Source organism: Fukomys damarensis, unplaced genomic scaffold (assembly GCF_012274545.1).
Source record: "Fukomys damarensis isolate Sample0158 unplaced genomic scaffold, DMR_v1.0_HiC HiC_scaffold_21, whole genome shotgun sequence".
NCBI classification, from domain to species: Eukaryota; Metazoa; Chordata; class Mammalia; order Rodentia; family Bathyergidae; genus Fukomys; species Fukomys damarensis.
In genome coordinates this window covers 165,341-185,595 of record NW_022900933.1, presented here as the reverse complement: position 1 = coordinate 185,595, position 20,255 = coordinate 165,341, and the positions used below count along the sequence as shown (strand labels likewise).

At 40.5% G+C, this 20,255-nt stretch overlaps 2 protein-coding genes across 2 annotated transcripts in view; both read left to right on the top strand.

Annotated features, from left to right (window-relative positions):
- Tbpl2 (TATA-box binding protein like 2) overlaps positions 1–223 on the top strand; it is a 27,536-nt gene extending 27,313 nt beyond the window's left edge. The window contains exon 7 of the mRNA XM_010613690.1: positions 147–223. Within this exon, the coding sequence (XP_010611992.1) occupies positions 147–223 (77 nt within the window). The remainder of the gene's footprint in view (positions 1–146) is intronic.
- A 1,619-nt stretch (positions 224–1,842) lies between these two features.
- Atg14 (autophagy related 14) overlaps positions 1,843–20,255 on the top strand; it is a 46,548-nt gene continuing 28,135 nt past the window's right edge. Inside the window, exons 1-3 of the mRNA XM_010613671.3 lie at positions 1,843–2,098; positions 16,593–16,655; positions 18,115–18,157. Of these exons, the coding sequence (XP_010611973.2) occupies positions 1,878–2,098; positions 16,593–16,655; positions 18,115–18,157 (327 nt within the window). The 5' untranslated portion in view covers positions 1,843–1,877. The remainder of the gene's footprint in view (positions 2,099–16,592; positions 16,656–18,114; positions 18,158–20,255) is intronic.

Below are 20,255 nucleotides of genomic sequence, written 5' to 3'. Positions count from 1 at the left end.
AAAAAAAAAAAAAAAAAAAAAAAAAAAAAAAAAAAAAACAAACAAACACCTGGAGATAACACAGTGAAATTTTACCGATAAGAAAATTTTAGTACCGTTTTGGTATTTTTATATTAAAGATTATGTAAACTTGGATTTCTTTATAGGTGCCAAAGAACGTTCTGAGATCTATGAAGCATTTGAAAACATCTATCCTATTCTAAAAGGTTTTAAAAAAGCTTGAGTATATCATTAAAATTTTGCTGTTTTGAATGTGTGTATAAATTCAGCACATAAACAGCTGGATTATTTTACTTTAATTGTAGATGTACAAATTTAAGTACCTTTTGACTAATATTACATGGTGATTATATGTAAATGTCTAAGAAATGAAAATAGTTTCTTACTCATGACTCTTGTACATTTTAAAAATTGGAAAGTTCAGAATTTAAGAAATTTTGAGCCTTGTTAGATTATTACGGCATTAAAATGAATGCTCTGCTTTTGTTAAATAAGTAACATTAACTAGTGCTTGCTGAAAATATACAGCAATATACAGAAATTTCAAATAACTGTATAAACTAGAAACTATATATAATATCCTGTAGTGGGATAGAAATTAATGTCTATATTTTGCCTTTTAAAATCTTGAAGTAGCTGGTCATGGTGGTGCATACGTGTGATACCAGCACTCTGGGAGGCTGAGGCAGAGGGTTCCACCTAGCCTCGGGTGATTCTGTCTCAAAATAAAAGTTAAAAAAAAAAAAAAAAACAGGACTATGGATGTAGCTCATTGTGAAGACTCTGCGCTCAATCCCCAGTACCAGAAAATAATGAAAGATGGAAGAAATGATTCTATCAGGCAACACACACTGTGGGATCCTTTGGGACCATGGAAGTATTTCTCACTTGAAAATCTTAAACTTCCAGTAACCCATTCAGGCTGGATAATTTATTCTGCACAGGGAAGTTTTGGTTTCTGCTCTCTTTTACAGTCCATGTAATCATATTTAAACAGACCTGGTAAGACCCAGAGGCACGGGTTGTGTAATCACCAGCATCTTACAACCGGGAGTGAAATTTTGGGGAGGGAGTCTCACAGGACTCCAGGGGCTCCTAGTTCCCATGGAGACAGTGACGTATCCCTCCAAGGAGCCTCCACTTGGCTCCTATGACGGGAGGCAGCCCTGGCCTTTGGGTGTGGACCGCGGGTGAGGAGTCCCATCAGGAGGGGACTGGGTAGCTGTCAAGGGGTCCTTGAGGATCGGTGTACACGATCTGTCCCACAGAATCAAGCTCATTTCCCCTCTATCGTTTGGAGCACATTTAGACGCTGCTCCTCACCCAGCCCCACGGCCTGGAACCTGAAGGAGAACCCCCTTGGTTCTCCTCCACCCTCCTCTTCCTCCTCTAGACTCCGTGGAAGGCCCAGGGGCGGGGAGAGGAGCTGGCGGGTTTATTAGGACTCGGTTTGAAAAAAGAACTTTGGTTCAGGTTGTCTTCGCTGGTTGAACACTTACCTATCCTCTTCCAGTGGTACTGCAGTAGCCGTCTAAATGGCGGGAGATGGGCACAGTTGAAGGAATCGGCTCCCGGCAGCAGGGGCTGCCACCGGGCTCCAGGACTCAGCTTTGTGTCACGTAGCTTTATCCAAAACGGAAAGAATCCTTAGTGAATTAAATTCCCTCTTTTCCCATTCTGTTCGCCGAGAATTCTTGGGTTTAGTATTGCTAATCCTCACAAAAGCCCGAGGCCACCCCAGAAGACTACAGAGTCATTTGCTTTGCCCGCTAGGGGCCGCAAGGAAGCCCCGCCCCTGCCCCCGCCCCGCCTCGTCGCCCAGGATGCACCTGGTTGAAAACAAAATCCCACGTGACTGGCCCTGCGCTCAAACCATCATGGCATCTCCCAGTGGGAAGGTAGCGCTGGTGCCGGACGCTCCTGGTTGTGGGCCCCGGCCACTGGCGCGGGACTTGGTGGACTCCGTGGATGATGCAGAGGGGCTGTACGTGGCGGTCGAGCGGTGTCCGCTGTGCAATACCACCCGCCGGCGGCTGACTTGCGCCAAGTGCGTCCAGAGCGGCGATTTCGTCTACTTCGATGGCCGCGACCGGGAGAGGTACGGCAGCGGCCCTGGACCTATTGTTTCTTCTCTCATCTCCTCCCGCTTGGTGACCAAAGGCTGAAACTTGGGGTTCCCTGTCCGGATCCCCGAGCCCAGAAAGAGTAGCTGCTCTGCGCCTGCGCCGTGCTGCCCGTTGGCAGGTGGGGGTGGGGGTAGGGGTTGCCGGTGGACTAAGGTCGCAGTTTTCCCTATACCCACCTGAGAAGAGTTTGACCTACCGTGTTCTTGGGTACTAGAGGCAAAGAAAGGACTAGATGGTGACTCCAGAGAAGTCTTTCTTTGGTGCTGTTTAGCGTTGAATTTTTAGTTCTTTGTTGTAGACTCATTCAAATCTTGGTTTAACCTTTCTGTTTTTGTTGTTGTTGTTTTATACCGGGGATCGAACTCGGGACCTTGAGTTTGCGAGGCAGGCGGTGGAACCACTGAGCTAAATCCCCGGCTCAGCCGTTCTGTTTTTGAAAGCACAATCTAAGTCATTCTCTAGGGACAAGGAGAGAATCAAATAGCGGACAGGAGTTTTTCCCCTTCTTAGTCTTTGTCATAGGTAGATCTTGTTCTCAAATGAGCTTTAATTTGTGACTAGCTGGTTAGTCTCTTTTTCCCTCTTTTTGAATGCTTAGGGATTTGGGAGCGTGTTTTGGCTTTGTTTAAAAATTCAGGCAGGGAGCTGTAAGCCCTTGTTAAGAGAATTTTACTTAGGAACGTGTTTTAGCTTTTTTTGTTTTGACATGGTCTCCCTATGTCGTTGTCCTAGAACTCACTGTAGCCCTGGCTACCCTTAAATTTACGATGATGCTTTGGCTTCAGCCTTCCCAGTACTGGGATCACAGGTGTGTGATCTGTGCAACAAAACTGCAAGTCCTTGGCAAGAGAATTGAAAAACTAATAATAAGCTGCAGGGTTTCCTGTTTCAACAGTTTAGTTTCTTTGTGGTACTGTGTTAAACCCAGTGTGTTCACACTGAGCCATATGCTTAGCCCATTTATTTTTTTATATTGAGGGAGGGTTTTCTGAAACCTCCTCAGGGACATCAAGTATTACTTCTCCTTCCTCAGCCTCCCAGAGTGCTAGGATTACAGGTATGCACCACCACACCCAGCTTCAACGATTTAGTTTTTTGTTTGTTTGTTTGTTTTGTATTGGTTCTGGGATCCAACTCAGGACCTTGCTCTTGCAAGTTTGAGGCAGGCGCGGCACCACTGAGCTAAATCTCTGGCCTTCCTTTGGTTTTTTGAGGCAGGGCCTCACTATGTAGCCTGGGCTGGACTCCCAACTCATGGTGATTTTCCTGCCTCAGCCTCCCCAGTGCTGGGTTTACAGGTGTGCGCCACCACACACATCTGGCTTAACAGTTTAATTTTAGTGTTAGTAATATACTTGAACTTTTGTGTTCAAAAAGTTAATTGCTTAATCTTTTACAACAAATCCATTAAGTTATTAGTGGAAACTGCACAGTAAATGCTTTGCCTTGTTTTGCACAGCTAGTAAGTAGAGGTTCAAATTAAAATCCAAACAACTCGGATTCATGTACTCATGCTTTTAACTTCTAGGCTGGCCAACCTTTAGATTTGAGAATGTTTTAAGTTCTTAATATTCCTGTGATCATGGACAGACTTCTTTTTCTCTTTGGGAATTTGTATAACAACCTATTTAGTTTATTGCTGTGCTTCGTTAATGGGCCTGATGACTTCAGAAACTGCTGATGTAACATAAAAATCAAACCAGGTTATTTTATTGTAAGAATCTGGATATGAGATGGAAGTGTTCAATTGATAGAATTTATTCAGGATTAGGCTTTACACTTTTTCCTAGGTCTGTTCTGTGATTGATGAGATAAGGTTTCACTATGTAGTTCAGGATGACCTTGAACTCACTTTATAGCACAGGCTGGCCCAAAGCAATCCTGCCTCAGCCGGCCGGGATCTCAGGTGTGTACCACCACACTTGACCTATTCCTGTGATTAGATACCATCTGGACGCTTAAGCCTGCCACTATTGTATCTCTGATCCAGACCTCTCCCTCTCCCAGAAGACAGCTGCCCATGTCAACATCTGTATGTAAATTTGTAATAGGTATCTCTATTGTAACATGCAAACTAAACTTCTGATTTTTTATTTGTATGTTTGGTCCTCTCATCTCATCCCAGTAAATGGCAATACGGTGTACTCAGTTCACCCAGGCTTTTGTTTGCAAACAATTTGCCAAACAGAAGTATTTGGCAAAATTTTGTTTTGTTTACAAACTGTAAATCTGATTTTTTCACCATCACCTGGTCTGATCATAAGATTATTGCCCCTTGCTCCTGCTTTCGCTCTTGCCTTCGTTTGTGTAATTCCCGTATTGTCCTCAATGTAATATCACTCCTCCATTCTTCTGTTCAGGTCTTCCTTCCAGTGCTTTTCCTCAGTGAGGCCTTCCCTGAACTTCCTTATTAAAGTATGTTCCCACCTCTCTCCATTATTTGCTATCTCGGCACTCAAATTTGTGTCATGGTCCTGTGCATGATGTATGCTATTTGTTTTAGGATAATATCCACATCCAGAATAGAGTTTCATGAAGTTAGGGAAGGTAGCCTCTAAGCATGTTATTAAAGGAATGCCCAAAGCAGTGGGTTTTAAAACTTACATATAAATTCTTTGTTAAATTTGAGCATTAAGGTGAATTTTCAGAAGAGGGATATGTTATGGATTTCTTTTCCTGACTAAGCAGAAAAATGAACAAAAACATGAACCATTCACAGTTTAGAAATAAAAAGAAATCTTGGGGGTTGACTCAGGTTACAGTGGTCTGCTCAGTCAGTTTCACTCTCCCCTCTTTCCATTTTCTGAACTATGTGTCCCATCAGAAAGGGATTTGTTGGAACTGGGGATATAGTTGTGGTAGAAATCTTGCTCAGCATGCATGAGGCCCAGAGCTCAATCCTCAGTACTGTGGAAGGGTGGTGGTAGTGCTTGTTTTCCTTTGTTTTCAGAACACCATTGCCCAGTGTGTAGGACAATGGAAGACTCTTGGGACCCAGGACCACTGTCCTGATGGCCAAATACTGTTTAATGGGCTCCCATTAGGTACTGATACATGTAGAAATCATTCTGACAGGTTACAGAAGATAAAGACTGTTCACTGCACTGAGAAATTGTACTGGCTGCTAGTAGACCTTGAAATGCACGGGACAAAGTTTGATTGTGAGCTCTGCTACTGTCTTCATTATTTATGAAAAATACTGTATTCTGTGCCTGCTTCCATACTTGCTTTTAACTTCAAGGAAAGCCTCTCACTACAGGGAGCTTTTTCGTCTTTTAACCTTTTTGCTCCCTGAGGGGACAAAGAAGGAATAATGCTTAGCAGTACCCCCAGTATAATCTTTGGACCTAGTATTCAATGTTGGATAGTTTAAAATTAAACTATTCTTTTAAAGGCTATTGTTCCTTTTGAAGGAACATCATTTTGTGAACTTATATTTATTGGACACCAAGATTATGCAGTAGACAACTGACAAATTGGGTAATCTTTCCACCCAAAACTGGGAATTCATTACCAGTTTTTTGAGTAGGAAAAATTTATTGAGAGAAAGATAGCTTCTGCCTAAGAGACAGAAGAGGGAGTGGAGTTTCCCCACCAGTTTGTTGCAGGTGGAGGAATGGGACTAGGAACATGATCTAAGAAAACCCAGGGAAATATACCTGCCAGTGTAGGAGCCAGTGATTTTTAAGTGTAAATGAAGAAAACACATTTTACTTTTACATGAATGAATATATATGTTCAGGAATGATGCAGCATTATAACTTTTAGAATATGTGATTATTGTGCCAGGGATTTAGCTCAGTGGTGCTGCCGCCCTGCCTCTGCAGGGTCCTGAGTTCAATCCCTCATACCAAAAAAAAAATGTGTGTGTGTGTGTGTGTGTGTGTGTGTGTGTGTGTGTGTGTGTATGATTATAATTTTCCACAAAACTGAAATACAGGCCCTAAACACACTGAAAAGTAGTGAGAGGTAAATAATGATGAAGCTTAGGTAGATCCCATGGGAGGGCTCAGCCAACATTCAGGAAGTAACCTTTAGATATTTCTGTCCCCCTTCCTGAATCTTTTGAGTTTTCAGTCAGTGTGGCCTGTGAAAATCTGCCTTGAGAGTTCAGTTCTGTGCTCAGCAGAACAAAAGCCCTACAGGAGGCCAGATGTACCCCATCTTTAGGAAGCATTTATCAACCTTAATCCTGTTTATGCTCTTTGGAAGGTTTTTATCACCCATTAATGTATCTTATTAATAGTGTTGCTACCGACAAATGTGGATATGTTAAGAAAATAGAGCTTTTTTCAGTCAGCATCGTTGGATACTTTTCCATTCACTTTTTAGAATTTATAAAAGTCTTTCATATAGACTGTCTTGTTTCTACTACAATCCCTCGAGTCATGAACCTATTTTTAAGATGAAGAAACTGAAGCTCAGTGTTGAGGCTGACTTACTCCTGGCCTATGTTAAGTTCACTTCCATATCTGAAACACACACACACACACACACATATGGGTGGCATGGGGGCATGAAAATATGAGAAAATCCATCTCATTTTGATCTGGAGTAAGCTGGAGGGCACATGCTGTGAACCCAGGGCTGTGATCGAGCCCTGAGGGCCAGTTTGAGGCCTGTATGCCCTACTACCATGGGAGGATTACTGGGAAGTAGGATTTCTCTTCCCTCCAAGTGGCTCCACCTGCTACCGGTGAGATTCTAATAATCCCCAGGCCCAGCTTTCAGAAGATAACTCTCCCACATCCATGGTCTCAATACTGTATTTTTAAAGCCTGTCATAATCCAAAAGTTTTCATAAAGTCTGTCAAACACCAAAAGGCAAATAACACATCATGGGGAATGTGATTATGAAAATAATACTGTGATTTGTTTGGGAAGTTTTCCTTGGCGCTTACCTGAATGTGATGGCAGACAGGGATGGCACATCCCAGAGGGCTGAGCTTGCTCTTTTTTTTTTTTAAGTTTTAGCACAACATTTATTTGTACATTTTAGGCTACATAGTGATAACACTAATCATAGGGAATTTACACCTGTACATGGTACATTCCCCCTCATGTACAAAAGCTTTGTTACCATTTTTTTCCTTTTATTTTCGCTTTTATTTCTTGTTCCTTCCTTCCTTTCTCCCTCCCTCCTTTGTTTCCCTTCCCATTTGAACATTTTCCTCCTATTTCCCAGTATCTGTTATACATTTTAGTCATTATTTCCACTTTCAGTTTCTCATCAGAGAAACAGTGTGGTATTTATTTGTTTGTTTCTTTTTGAGACAGGGTCTCACTTTGTAGTTGAGACTGACCTGGAACTCACTGTGTAACCCAGAACAATGCAGTATTTAAACGTGTGTAATTTATTTCACTTAAGAGTATGGTCTCAAGGTCCATCCATTTAGCTAGAAATGTTTGAGGCTGATCTTGCTTTTGGAAATTACTAGGAAGGAACAGGATGCTTTGGGAATCAGGTTGTGGGAGTATTGGGTAATTTTGATGATTTTTTTTTTCTTTTTTTGGTACTGGGGATCAAACTTGGGTGCTTGCACTTGCAGGGCAGGTGGCAAAACCACTGAGCTAAATCCCTGGCCCCTTAATTTTTTTTAAAAGTGAGGTTAATCTACTTTTATTCTGAGTCAGTTGAAAGTCTCAAGCCCTAGTTTAATCCCCCCTCTCTCGGGATTTTGCTCATCCTCCTTTAATTCTTTAAAATGTGTATATTTTTTTGAGACAGGGTCTCACCGTGCAGTTCAGGCTGGGTTTGAACTCATGGCCATCCTCCTGCCTCAGCCTCCTGAATGATGGGATTATAGGTGTGTGCTACCACATTTGGGTCTTTAAAAAATTTTTTTAGATGGATTTGTATTTATTTCAAAGTGAAATTTTAGTTTTCTTACTAACCAAGTATGTTTCCGTGTGAGCTCCCAAGACTGAGTCAACTCAAGGAAATAGTGTAATCCTGATCCTGGAAGGTCACAGAGCTGGGTCCTCCACTTGGGAGGCAGTAACTCTAGGACACATTGAATCCCATTGGAATTTTAATCTTGATCTTAGCCAAAAGGCTGAGAAGCAGTGCCCCATTGGAATTTTAAAAACATTTTTGGGTTATTTTTCTTCAAACAAAATGCAGTTGACTGAGTTGGAGTATTTTGAAGTTTTATGTCGATAAAACCATAAATATAAAATGGATGTGTTTTACTTAGAAAGTAAAATATAAGCATGACATTTGAAATTTTAAAATAAAGTTCCTCAATCTTACAACATATCCTTCTGTTAGAGATGAGGCCCGGTCCTCAATATCTTCTATGCTTATTCTGTTCCAGAATGAGACCACCCAGGTATGTGCTGGTTTGCAGGAGTGCTTTATTTTACATTTAATATGTGCGAACATCTTTCATGTCAATACACTGAATAGTATTCTTTCACAGCTGTAGAATTCACTGTTAAAAATGGATCGTTGAAAGCCACTTCATGTAACGTGTTATACAACTTTTATTTACTGTCTTGTGAACAAAAATGAAATTGTCTGCTTTTATTTATGCAGGTTATCTTACTTCAGAGTAGGTTGAATAAGCACGCTGTGTTAGTCTGCGGAAGCAGCTGATGTTGTTGGAACTGCCGTGTCCCCGTGTGGTAATCCCTTGGTGTTTTCATATGGTCTGCTTCTTTGGTTCGGTTTAGTACACAGTGGGATGCACAAGCTCTCACTGTGCTGACGTGGGAGATCACATGTATCTCATCTCTCTTCCCTAACCCGAAGGCAAGTCGAATGAGGCCTCCTTCCCATTTTAGGGAGGACACTCAACAGCGTAACCTTCATTCCTGCCAGTGGAATATGCTTTTGCTGTATTTCCTCACATCCTGAATGTTCTGACAGAAGGTAACCGAGCCATTGAGATAAAGACTTGATCACTGTGAATTTAAGGCTAGCCTGAGCTACGTAGTTAGTGCAGACCTAGCCTGAATTAATAGCGAGACCCTGTCTCAGAAAACCAAAACCAAAAAAAGAAAAATGGGAGAAGTGGCCTAGTACTATAAATAACTTTTTTTTTTTTTTTAACTGGGGATTGAGCTGAGGGCCTTCACATAGCTGCTGCATCCCTACTCTTTTGTTTGTAAATTTTTTTTTTTTTTTAACTGGGGATTGAGCTGAGGGCCTTCACATAGCTGCTGCATCCCTACTCTTTTGTTTGTAAATTTTTTTTTTTTTTTTGAGTTCTAGGTCTCACTAAGTTGCCTCAGTTTTGCTTGAATTTGTGATCCTTCTGGCCCAGCCTTACAGAGTGCTGGAATTATAGGCGTGTGCCGCCATGGGTGGAAAAAAAAACCCAAACTTTTAAGGAAGAATGATTTAATGGCTAGCAATTATTAACAGGTGTCTTAGTTACTTTCCTCTCATTGCTGAGACAAAATACTCCACACCCAAATTTAAAGGAGGAAAAGTTTATTTGGTTTACAGTTCATGGAGAGGATGGCAGACAGGCATCTCAGAGCAGAAACAACATGGTATGCACAAGGTTGTGAAAGCAACAGGGAACCTTGACAGTGTCTTTCTGCCCACTTTTATCTTATTCAGACTACTTAGGGTGGGTAACACTCACACCCTTCGTCCTAGCTGCCCTGAGGCCTAGCGTTGTACCATGAATCATATACTCTAGATTCAGTCACCTCTGAAATAGCCCTTCCTCCTTCGGATGGGGTTTGGGGGTTGTCTAAACAAACACAAGCCATTAATAGCAGGATAGTACCCCAATTAAATATTTTTTAGCAGTATTTATTTAAGTATTCAGTTAACTCTCTTCCCCCTACTCTTTCTTCTGTCCTCTCCTTTCCTTTATTTTTATCTCCTTTTTCCTTTATTTTCCTTTACTGAGTTTTAGAAAAATGCATGTGAAGAGATTGCCTCTCTTCCTCCCTCAGGCACATCTTTGCTGTCTCTTACCTGAAAAGCCTAGAGCCAAAAATTGACATTAGTTCTTCTGTTACAGTTTGTGCCAAAATCGGTGCTCCATCCCCTGTGCCCACTCCTCTGATGTAAGGAGCTGAGAGAATTCGAACTGCCTCAAGCAACCTAAGATCTTCAGATGTTGTGGGGAATTATGTATTATTATCTTTTCATGGTGGATGTGGTTCTCAAAAGAGGGAAGCTTGAAGAATTTTCATTGAATATCTTTTTTTCTGATTATAAAGTATATATGCATATTATAGAAAACTTACAGAGGTATATTTATTACAGTGTATCATATTTCTTCAGTATTTGTATCATGCACATCCACATATGTTTGGAATTATACTGTTTGTATATAGTTTTTCTGCTTTTTAAAACATATCTCATAAAGACATTCATATCTTTGCCTATAAAATACTTTAGTGTCCCTCACAGCTGAGTACTAGCATTTAATTAGCCCTTTGCTATTATGACTGATTTTGTGATTAGCACCTTCAAACAGGAGCTTTTCCTCATCTCTGATCAACTTCCTTGATTCTTTGAAATCCAGTAATAGGTCAGAGCTTTTGAATATTTTTTTCAGGCCCTCAATTACTTATTTGAAAGGTTATTATTTTACCTTTCTTAAAATATATTGGTGTATAGCTGCTAATTATTTCTAGCACAGAATTAACGATACAGATTGCTAATAAGAGTACATGGCCTGGTGCTGTTGTTGAAGTGTGTGGGGCAGATTCATGTGACTGTTCTGACCTCGAGATAGGTCCATACAGTGCTCTGTGATTGTAGCTGGAAACATTGCAGTCCTGAAACTTGTACTCTTCCACTGCCTCCTTAGCAGCATACGATCACTGGCTCTGCTTTGTGTGTTGAGACACTTTGGAGTAGGATAAAGAACGTTGTACATAGCAGAGTTTGTTCTCCAAAGAACAATACTTTCCTTCCCCTTAGCAGAGCCAGGTATAACTGTCATATCTCTGCTTGAAAAGGAGTCATTCCTGGGAAGCTCTGCCCTTGAGGACTGAGCTGGGATGTGTGCTTGCTCTGATCTGTAGGCCTCTGTCCTGCGTATTTATTCAGTCCTAACACAGGACTGCTTCAAAGTCACGTTAAGGAAGCACTTTTGTTAGTGAAAAACAAATTGTAAGTCACAAAAGTATGGAAGAATTCAAGAGAGAACAGAATTTAAGGGAGTAAAATTTGGTGGTGGTGGGGACTAAATCATATAACGGTAGAGGGATTTAGTGAATAATATGGAAAGCATTTTTTTTTTAAAAGAACTATTAGTATATGTTTGCAGTTCATGTAGTTTACAGTCATCTTGGGGTGTGGATATGTGTACAGACTACAGATTGTTTGTCTTCCTCTTTTTTAATCCCCTCTCTCCCTCCAGTTCCCCTATCCCATTTTTCATTCTTGTTGATATTATTCATCTTAGCTCATGTTATGGCATATAATGTTTATATTCATTGAGGTTTTTAGGTTCCCATACATGGCATATGTTTATTCCTCTTCCCTTCCTCTCTACCCCTCGCTCTTCTTCTCTTGGCCTTCCTCCCAATAGCAAGCGATCCGTCCCCTAGTCCACTTTTAGCCATTATTAAAGGCATTTTTGAATTGGGAGAGAAAATACTGGAAATAATGTAAAATCATACATAGAACAGTTTCACTGTCAGATTTCTTCCAGAAAACAACACAAAACTAGTCATTAAAGAAAGTATAAAAACATCAGCAAATTCTGTATATCAAAAATATAAGGCTGTGAGTGGTGGCATATGCCTGTAATCCCATTACTCGGGAGGCTGAGGCAGGAGGATTGCTGTGAGTTGAAGACCAGCCTGGGCTCCATAGTGAGTTCCACGTCAGTCTCAACTACATAGTGAGACCCTGTCTCAAAAAAAAGAAAGAAAGAAATATAAGTAGTAAGAACATATTGAGAAAAAATAATTTCAAGATGTATGAAAGAAAAACAACTAATTTCCCTGATAATCCTTTAAAAATTTAGAAAACTGGATTGAGGGCATTTATAGGAGAATAATGAAAAATTTAACTAGCAGTAAGTTATGAAAAGACGTTCAATCTCTATAATAGTGAAATAAAGTCAAATAAGCGAATTATAAAGTATATTAGGGTGATGGTTGGAGGCCAATCAGATTATAAAGAAAAAAAGACTATAAAGAAATGTTAGAAATGTATGAGGAGTGTGTCAAAAGTTGGGTTCTGCTACCCCGTGTGAAATATTTTAGAGGAAATTTTAAGATAAATACCAAGTCTTTGCGTGTAAATATTCTTTGATCTAGCGTTGTATGTATGAGAACTTCGGAGAGCCTGTAAAGATTTGTGCACTAGGATGTTTATTTGCATTACTTCTGATAATAGTGAACATTGGCAGCAGCAGCAGCACTTATCAGCAAGGGTATATATAAGTAGTAACTTTTGGTGCTGTCTAGTCCATGAAATGCTGTGTACTTCTCAAAGAACGTGCTGGCTCAGTGGAGGAAGATGGAAGATGCTTTTTGAGACAAACTAAACTTGGAAAGCAGTATGTAAACTATGAGTCCAGCTTCCTGCATTCCCCACCTAAGGGGGAAGACGCCGCATTCAGTCGGGGTTGAATGTGCTGCCTGTGCGCCTGTCTTCCATTCTTGCTTGACACCTCTTTTGAGAAAGCGCAGAATGGCCTCGGCAGAGTGCAGTGGGTGATGCACCGTGAGCAGTTGGCCTGCTGACCCAGTCACATTCCTCTGTCACCTGCTCTTTGGCTTTGCTAGCACCACCTATTTTTAATTTCCTTCACATGGGACAGCATGACTCAGGAAATATTTTGATACTAAAGAAACTGCTAGCTTTTTTATTATCCTGCTGTCATCTGTTTATTTGTTTTGAAGGGATTTTCCTGTTCGTTTCCATCGTTGTTTTTCCTAACAGCCCACAAGGATCAGCCAGCTCACTGTGAAGCTGGAGTGAGGTGCCACCATCCGCTGTCTTTCAGTGGAGTGGCATTTTCCCCGTAGCTCTCGGTGGAGAACTTTTGTAAGCCCCTGAAAACAATTTTGTCCTCTGTGTCAAAGCGTGACAGTCTTGTGAGTTTGTCATTTTCCTTCAGATTATGAGGATCATCAATCACCTTGTTATCCCAGTGAGGTTGAAGTAAACACTTTAGCCCCCCCCCCCCATTTTTGGTTTTGTGGAACAGGATCTTGCTGTGTAGCCCAGACTGGCTTCAAAATCAGTGTTCCTCCTGCCTCAGACTCCCAAGTGCTGGGATTACAGGTGTGCACCACCAGGCCCAGCAGTTTCTCACTTTTGATACAAGGAGATGGCGTGTGTGGTGGTAATCTCAGCACTCAGGAGTCCGAGGTAGGAGGATAGATGCAGGTTCAAAGCCAGCCTGAGTTACAGGATGAGTTCAAGGCTAGCTTAGACTGTATCACAAGACCCTGTTTCAGAAAACAGAAACCCAAAACAAAACAAGAAATGATATGTCGGTGAATACATGGTCAGCTGCGAAAGAAGATATAGTTAGATATCTCATTATTCTGGAGGATGCTGTTGTACTGTGTAGTCACATCAGTTATCTTTCCTTGGTAAATCAGTTGGTGAATCTGTAGGCTTGTCTGTATTCCACATCCATCCCTGACCTTTCTAACACTGTTTCATGTAGCTGCCACCGTGCTGGATGGCGTAGCACTGTCAGTAGGATGCTGTCAAATGAGGTAAATGTTCTGTGCCTGTGCTGTCCCAATAGGCCCTGTGTGCCTGTTGAAATGCAGTTAGTGCAAACGAGGAACTGAAGTTTAATTTTGTTGCATATACATTTATAATTCTGTCCTATACAGTGGTTGATTTCCTTTTTGCTTAATATATAACAAAAATGTACTGTTAAAATGATAAATCACGATTTGATTGTTTATCCCTCTCATTTAGGTATGTTTGGTATCTTTGAAACATGAGTTATAGAAATAGTATTTTAGAGAAATGATTCTGTCTGTTAAATTGTTTTCATTTTCAGATCGAGCATAGTCCCTATTTAAACCAATAATTAAGAATTATTTTTGCATTATGGAATAATTATATATAAATTACGATTGAAAATTTTGAAAAAATTGTTTTCTTTTGTCCTAGGAATTCATGAGAGACAACCAAAAGTTAGTATCATGGTCCTGGGTCATTATTCTTGTCCTCTTGAAAATAGTGAGCTACTGATCATTGAGTTTATAATCAGTTCCTTGATGTTACTCATACTCCCTGACCCACCCCATCCTAATTAAATTTTAGTCAGGTGCAGTGGCACATGCTTGCAGTCTCAGCTGCTTGAGAGGCTGAGGCAGGATGATTGCAGTTTCAAGGCCAAATTAGTGAGATTCTGTCTTCCAAAAAAAAAGACATCTGAAACCATAGCACAGGCAAAGACTTCCTGAATAGGACTCGAATGGCACAGGAAGAGCAAGGGTGAACAAATGTGTCTACATCAATAAAAAGCTTCTACACCGTAGAGGAAATAACAGTGAAGAGACCACCTACAAAATAGAAAATCTTTGCAAGCTACTTTTTTTAAATAGAGGATTAATATTGAAAAGTACACAAAGGATTTAAAGAACACATACACAAACCTAAACAAATAACCCAGCCAGCAAGTAAAAGTTGAGTGGATAGACACTCAACAGAAGTACACTTGGCTCATACTTACATGAAAAATCGTTCAGCATCTTTAGCCATTAGGGAAATGCAGATCAAAACTGCATTGAAATTCTGTGTCATCCCAGTCGCATTGGTTGTCATCAAGAATACATCCAGGGGTGGGTGTGGTGGGCCACACCTGTAACCCAGCACTCAGGAAGCTGAGGCAGGATGATCACCATGAATTTGAGGCCAGTTGGGCTACTTAGTGAGTTCAAGGCCAGGCTGAATTACAGAGCTGTTTAAAAAACAAAAACAAAAACAAACTCACTCCAAAAAAAACCACAAACCCCCCAAAAACCAAAACATACACATACATAAATACTCTTGTGAAAGTAGGGGAATGTTGTTGGCAGGAGTGTACACTACTCCAACCACTATGGAAATTGGAGCACAGTTTCCTAAAAAACCATGTATAGTGGTGGTGCGCACCTGTAATCCCAGCACTTGGGAGGCTGAGGCAGGAGGATCACTGTGAGTTTGAGACTAGCCTGAGCTACATAGTTCCGGCTCAGTCTCAACTACGTAGTGAGACACTCTCAAAAAAACAAAAAACAAAACAAACCAACCAACCATGTATAGGGATTCCATTTCATTCAACTGTACCACTCTTTGGTATATCCGCAAAGAATTAAAATCAGCATATTGTACAAACACTTGCAAATCAATGTTTCTTGTGTAGGTCACAGTAGCTAAGCTCTGGATGCCCTTCAGCAGATGAATGGATAAAGAGAATGTGGTGATATATAGAGAGCGAAGCATTAGTCAGTCATAAAGAAGGAAAAAATCCTGTTGTTTACAGGAAAATGGGTGGAACTGGAGGCAAGCAAAGTAAGACAGATTGAGAAAGTTAAATGTTGCATGTTTTCTTTGAGGAACCTTTAAAAACGAGATGAGAGTAGAGTAGAAGGGTGTCTGCCAGACTCAGACAAGGATGGGGAAAGGTTGAAGAGTGGGTCCTGTGTTCCAGTTAGGCTGAGAAGCTCTGAGGTCCTTTTGCACAGCAGGATGACTGTGGGCGACAGTCATGTGTGCTGTATCTCAAAGCGAGATGAGAGGGCCGCAGGTGTTTCACCAAGAAGACACGATGTTCGCGGAGATGCGTGTAACCTGGTTTAAGCACTGTGCAAGGCATGCGTGTGTGGAAACATCCAGTGGTGCCCCATTAATAAGCATAATTTTTTGATTTTCTTGGTATTAGTTTAAGTAAATTAAACTTTAAGAAAGAAAGGTTTAGGAAGGAAATTAAACTACAGTTAGTGATGTAGATTGCCATATTAAAGTGCAAACCGAACAAAACCAAAATGACATAGCACATAGAAAATAAGGATGAAGTAGAAGGGGTAGAAGGCTAGTACACATAAAGAAAGTTAAGGGCACTTTTATACTCCTTTTCGATGCCTTTTATTGAGTAACTTGTTAGCTTGCAATGAGTTAACAGTTTTTAATGAAAAACACAGTACTTTAAAAACTACAAGGACTCAATTTATAGAGAAGGGAAGTTTTAAGTTTAGTAATTAAAATTATTTTTGTAACAGAAACTTCAGTTACCTTGAATTCAAATTCATCTTAGTGTTCTGATCTGCATGCTTTGGAAAATAATTTAACCCATGGTTGGGGAAAATGTGCAAATGATTGATGAGCCTAGGAAAGGCTTTTGAAGTTGAAGATCTGAACTTAGTTTTAAAATACTCAGCGGTAAGCAGCAGCATGCATCTCATTGAAAAGGTGTGTTTGCTTCGGGATGGTGAGACGTGATCGGCTCTTGAAACTTGTATAATCTTACTGAACTGAGAAAAACGAACACCAAAATAAAACAGTAAACTTTTTTTTTTTTTTTACAGGTTTATTGACAAGAAGGAAAGATTAAACCAACTTAAGAGCAAGCAAGAAGAATTTCAAAAAGAGTGAGTTTTTTTGAGTTTTAATTTGTGGAGGCTGTCTCTCATGTGGTTTAATTCATTGCCATGGTATGTGGATACCGTACAGCAATACCTTGATTCAGGAGTGCTTTTTTTTCAAAAATCCATTCAACAAAAATTTGCTTTCATTTGAGAACTTTGAATCAGGTGACAGTGAGCCTTACGAGGAAGTTTGATTGAGTTTATGACCAGAATTGTGGAAAGAATTAAATTCATGAACCAAGGTACTACTGTGCATGGATTGGTAACTTACTGAGTTTAGTTGCAGTCTTGCCAAATGTGGGGCAAGACTGCATCTGGGAGAGGTGCAGCATGAAAGAGTATCAAGTTCCAGAAAGCCCTGGACTCAGACCTGGTACCGGGTAGACAGAAGACACTTGATTAATGTAGTCAGATCTCTGGCCCTTGGCACTGCTTGGCAAATGGGCCTGCAACAGTAGGTTTGGTTAAATTATAGCCCCAGCATTACCTTCCTACTTTGATTTACCTTTCGCCTTCACTGTCAGAGTTAGCAAAGTATGTGTCTGAATCCGCTAAGCGAAGTAGTGCTGAAAAGTGCAGCTTCTTGCAGTTCTGCCCTTGCGCAGGACCTTAACTCAGTAAGTCTGGACTGAGGCCTGGGAAATCGGAGTTGTTAATGAGCACCTGATGAATCAGCCCCTAGGTTTGAGAACTGTCCTGTAGAACTTTCTGCTTCAAACTCACCCATAGGCTGGGAGTGTGCCTCTCTGTGCCTTCATGCTCAGATTGCCCTGCCTCAGTGCTTTTTTTCCACTGCCTGCAAGTCCTGTCCCTTTTAGGGTTCTTCTGAAACCTTCAACACAAGGTCCATCAGGAAGTGTTCTCTGCTGGTGAAAGTGGTATCTTTGCCAGGGAATCCTAGGGTGGGGTCTGAACTTTTAAGAGTCTACCACATCTGACAGACACATTAATGAGCAGATTAAGTATCCTGAGATTCTGTTTTAGAGAAATTTGATTTTTTTTTAACTCAGTCATTGCTCTAGATGACTCAATCACAGAAATTTTTCACCCATAGAGCACTTTATTCTATAAAATGTTCTAGGTTCCACAGGACACATTTTCAGGAATGCCGGTACTATTTCTTGGGAGCTAAGACTGTTTTAGATCTTGAGCTCTTGGGTAGCTGTTGTTATGAACTGTGGCTGATGGAGTTCTGAGGCTGAGGCTGGGTATTGTGGGATTTCATTGTGGATATTTATGAAGGTTCTGGGCAGTGGCAGCAGAGCCAAGGGAAGGAAGTGAGGAATCGGGGAAACACTTGCCATGGCAAGTCTCACTTGGCCAGCTGCTTCTAATCACTTAGCTTTAAAAAGTTGATTAGTTTGGTACCTGGTACCAAAAAAAAATTTTTTTTTTAACGTGATTTTGAATTTCAGAAAACTTTATTTTTAAGAGCTTACTGTGTACGTGCTTTCCCCCCTAGAGTATTAAAAGCCATGGAAGGAAAATGGATAACAGATCAATTGGTAAGTTCTAAGACGTATTTATGTTACTATTCTTTATATTTGACACTACATGTTTTTAAGTTGGTAGAGCTTAAATCATTTGAATTTAAATTTATTTTTGAAAACTAAATGTGGTGGTGCACACTGTAATCTCAGCACTTGGGAAGCTCAGGCAGGAGGATCCCCATGAGTTTGAGGCTAACAGAATTCAGTGTTGGCCTGAACTACAACGTGATCCTGTCTCAAAAAAAAAAAGAAAACAAACAACAACAACAAAAACTAACTTTGTTTTAACAGCAGAACATTTACCGGTACCTTGGAGGCGTGCACAGTGATAGCACTCCTCATGGACCATTTGTGCTGTGCATAACACCTCCTACCTCTTCTTCCCATTCTCTTCCTCTCCTGAAGCCCCTCCCCTCCGTATGTGCAAAAGCTTTGCTTCCATTTTTTCCTTCTATTTCCACTTTTTCTTCTTATCTCTTCCATCCTCTCTTCTTACCTCCCTTGATTCCCTTCCCATTGAACATTTTCTTCCCAATATCTGTTAAACATTTTGGCCCTTATTTCCACTTTTGGTTTCTCACTCCAGAGAAACAATGTGGTATTTAAACGTGTGTCTGATTTGTTTCACTTAAGAGTATGGGCTCAAGGTGCATCCATTTAGCTATAAATGTCTGAAGCGCATCCTTCTTTATTCAGAGTAACTCCACTGTATAAGAAAACTACATCTTTATTCACTCCTTAGTCGATGGTCTTTGGGGCTGTTTCCAAGATTTAGCTATTACAAACTGTGTTGCTATAAACATGGGTGCATATATTGCTGTGGTATGATGCTTTTAATTCTTTTGGGAAGATACGAGGAAGGGGAACAGCTGGGTCAAATGGTGGAACCTCTAGGTTTACTTCTTGAGCAATCTCCACATTGATTTCCACAGTGGTTGCAACAGGCTACATTCCTATCGAGAGTGGAGAAGGAATCCTTTTTCCCCATAGCCCCTCAAACATTTGTTACTGGTTGATTTCTTGATAGCAGCCATTCTTTTGTGTGTGTGTGTGGTACCTGGCATCAAACTCAGGATGTTGTGCTTGCGAGGTAGGCACTGCATCAGTGAGCTACATTTCCGGCCCGATAACAGCCATTCTTTATGGAGTGAGATGGAATCTCAGCTTTATTTTAATTTGCATTTCTTGAATGACTAGATAAATTTGTCCCTCATTTCTACTTTGTCATCTGAGAAGTGTCTTTTCATTTCAGATGCTCATTTTTGATTTGGGTCTTTAAATCTGGCTGTGTTTTTGAGTTCTTTATATATTCTAGATAGTAGTCCTTTGTCTGATGAACAGCTGGTAAAATTTTTCCCCACCCTGTGGGTTGTCTCTTCACTCTGATGGTGGTTTCTCTTGCAGTGCAAAGCTTTTTATTTAATAAGATGAGATCCCAGTTGTGATTCTTTGTGATGATAGTTTGTGCAATCCGGGTTTTGTTCATAGTTTTTGACTAACACCTATGTCGAGTGTCCTACCCATTCTATCTTCCAGCAGATTTAGTGTTTGTGTTTTAATATTTAGATATTTAATCCATTTCAGTTTTAGGATAGTACATGGTTTTAGGATAGTACATAGTTTCATTCTGTGGCATATGGATAGCCAGTTTTTCCAGGACCATTTATTGAAAAAGCTGTTTTCCAGTAAATGTGTTCGGCTCCTTTGTCAAAGATAAGATGGCTCAGTATGTCTGGAATTGTTTCTGCATCTTCTATCTAATCTATTCCACTGATCATCATTATTGTTTTGTTTTGTTTTGTTTTTTCTTTTTTCTTTTTCTTTTACCAGTTCCATGCTGTTTTATCACAGGAGCTTTGTAGTACAATTGCAAGTCAGGGATTGTGATGCCTCCTGCCTTGTCTTAGTTGACCAGAACTGTCTTTACTATTCTAGGTCTCTTCTGGTTCCAAATGAATTTTGGTATTGTTTTTTTCTAATTCTGTGGTATATATTGTTGGAATTTTGATTGGAATTGCATTAAATCTGTATAACAATTTTGGAAGTATGGCCATTTTCACTCTATTGGTTCTTCCTACTCAAGGACAAGGGACATCTTTCCCTTCTGATAGCC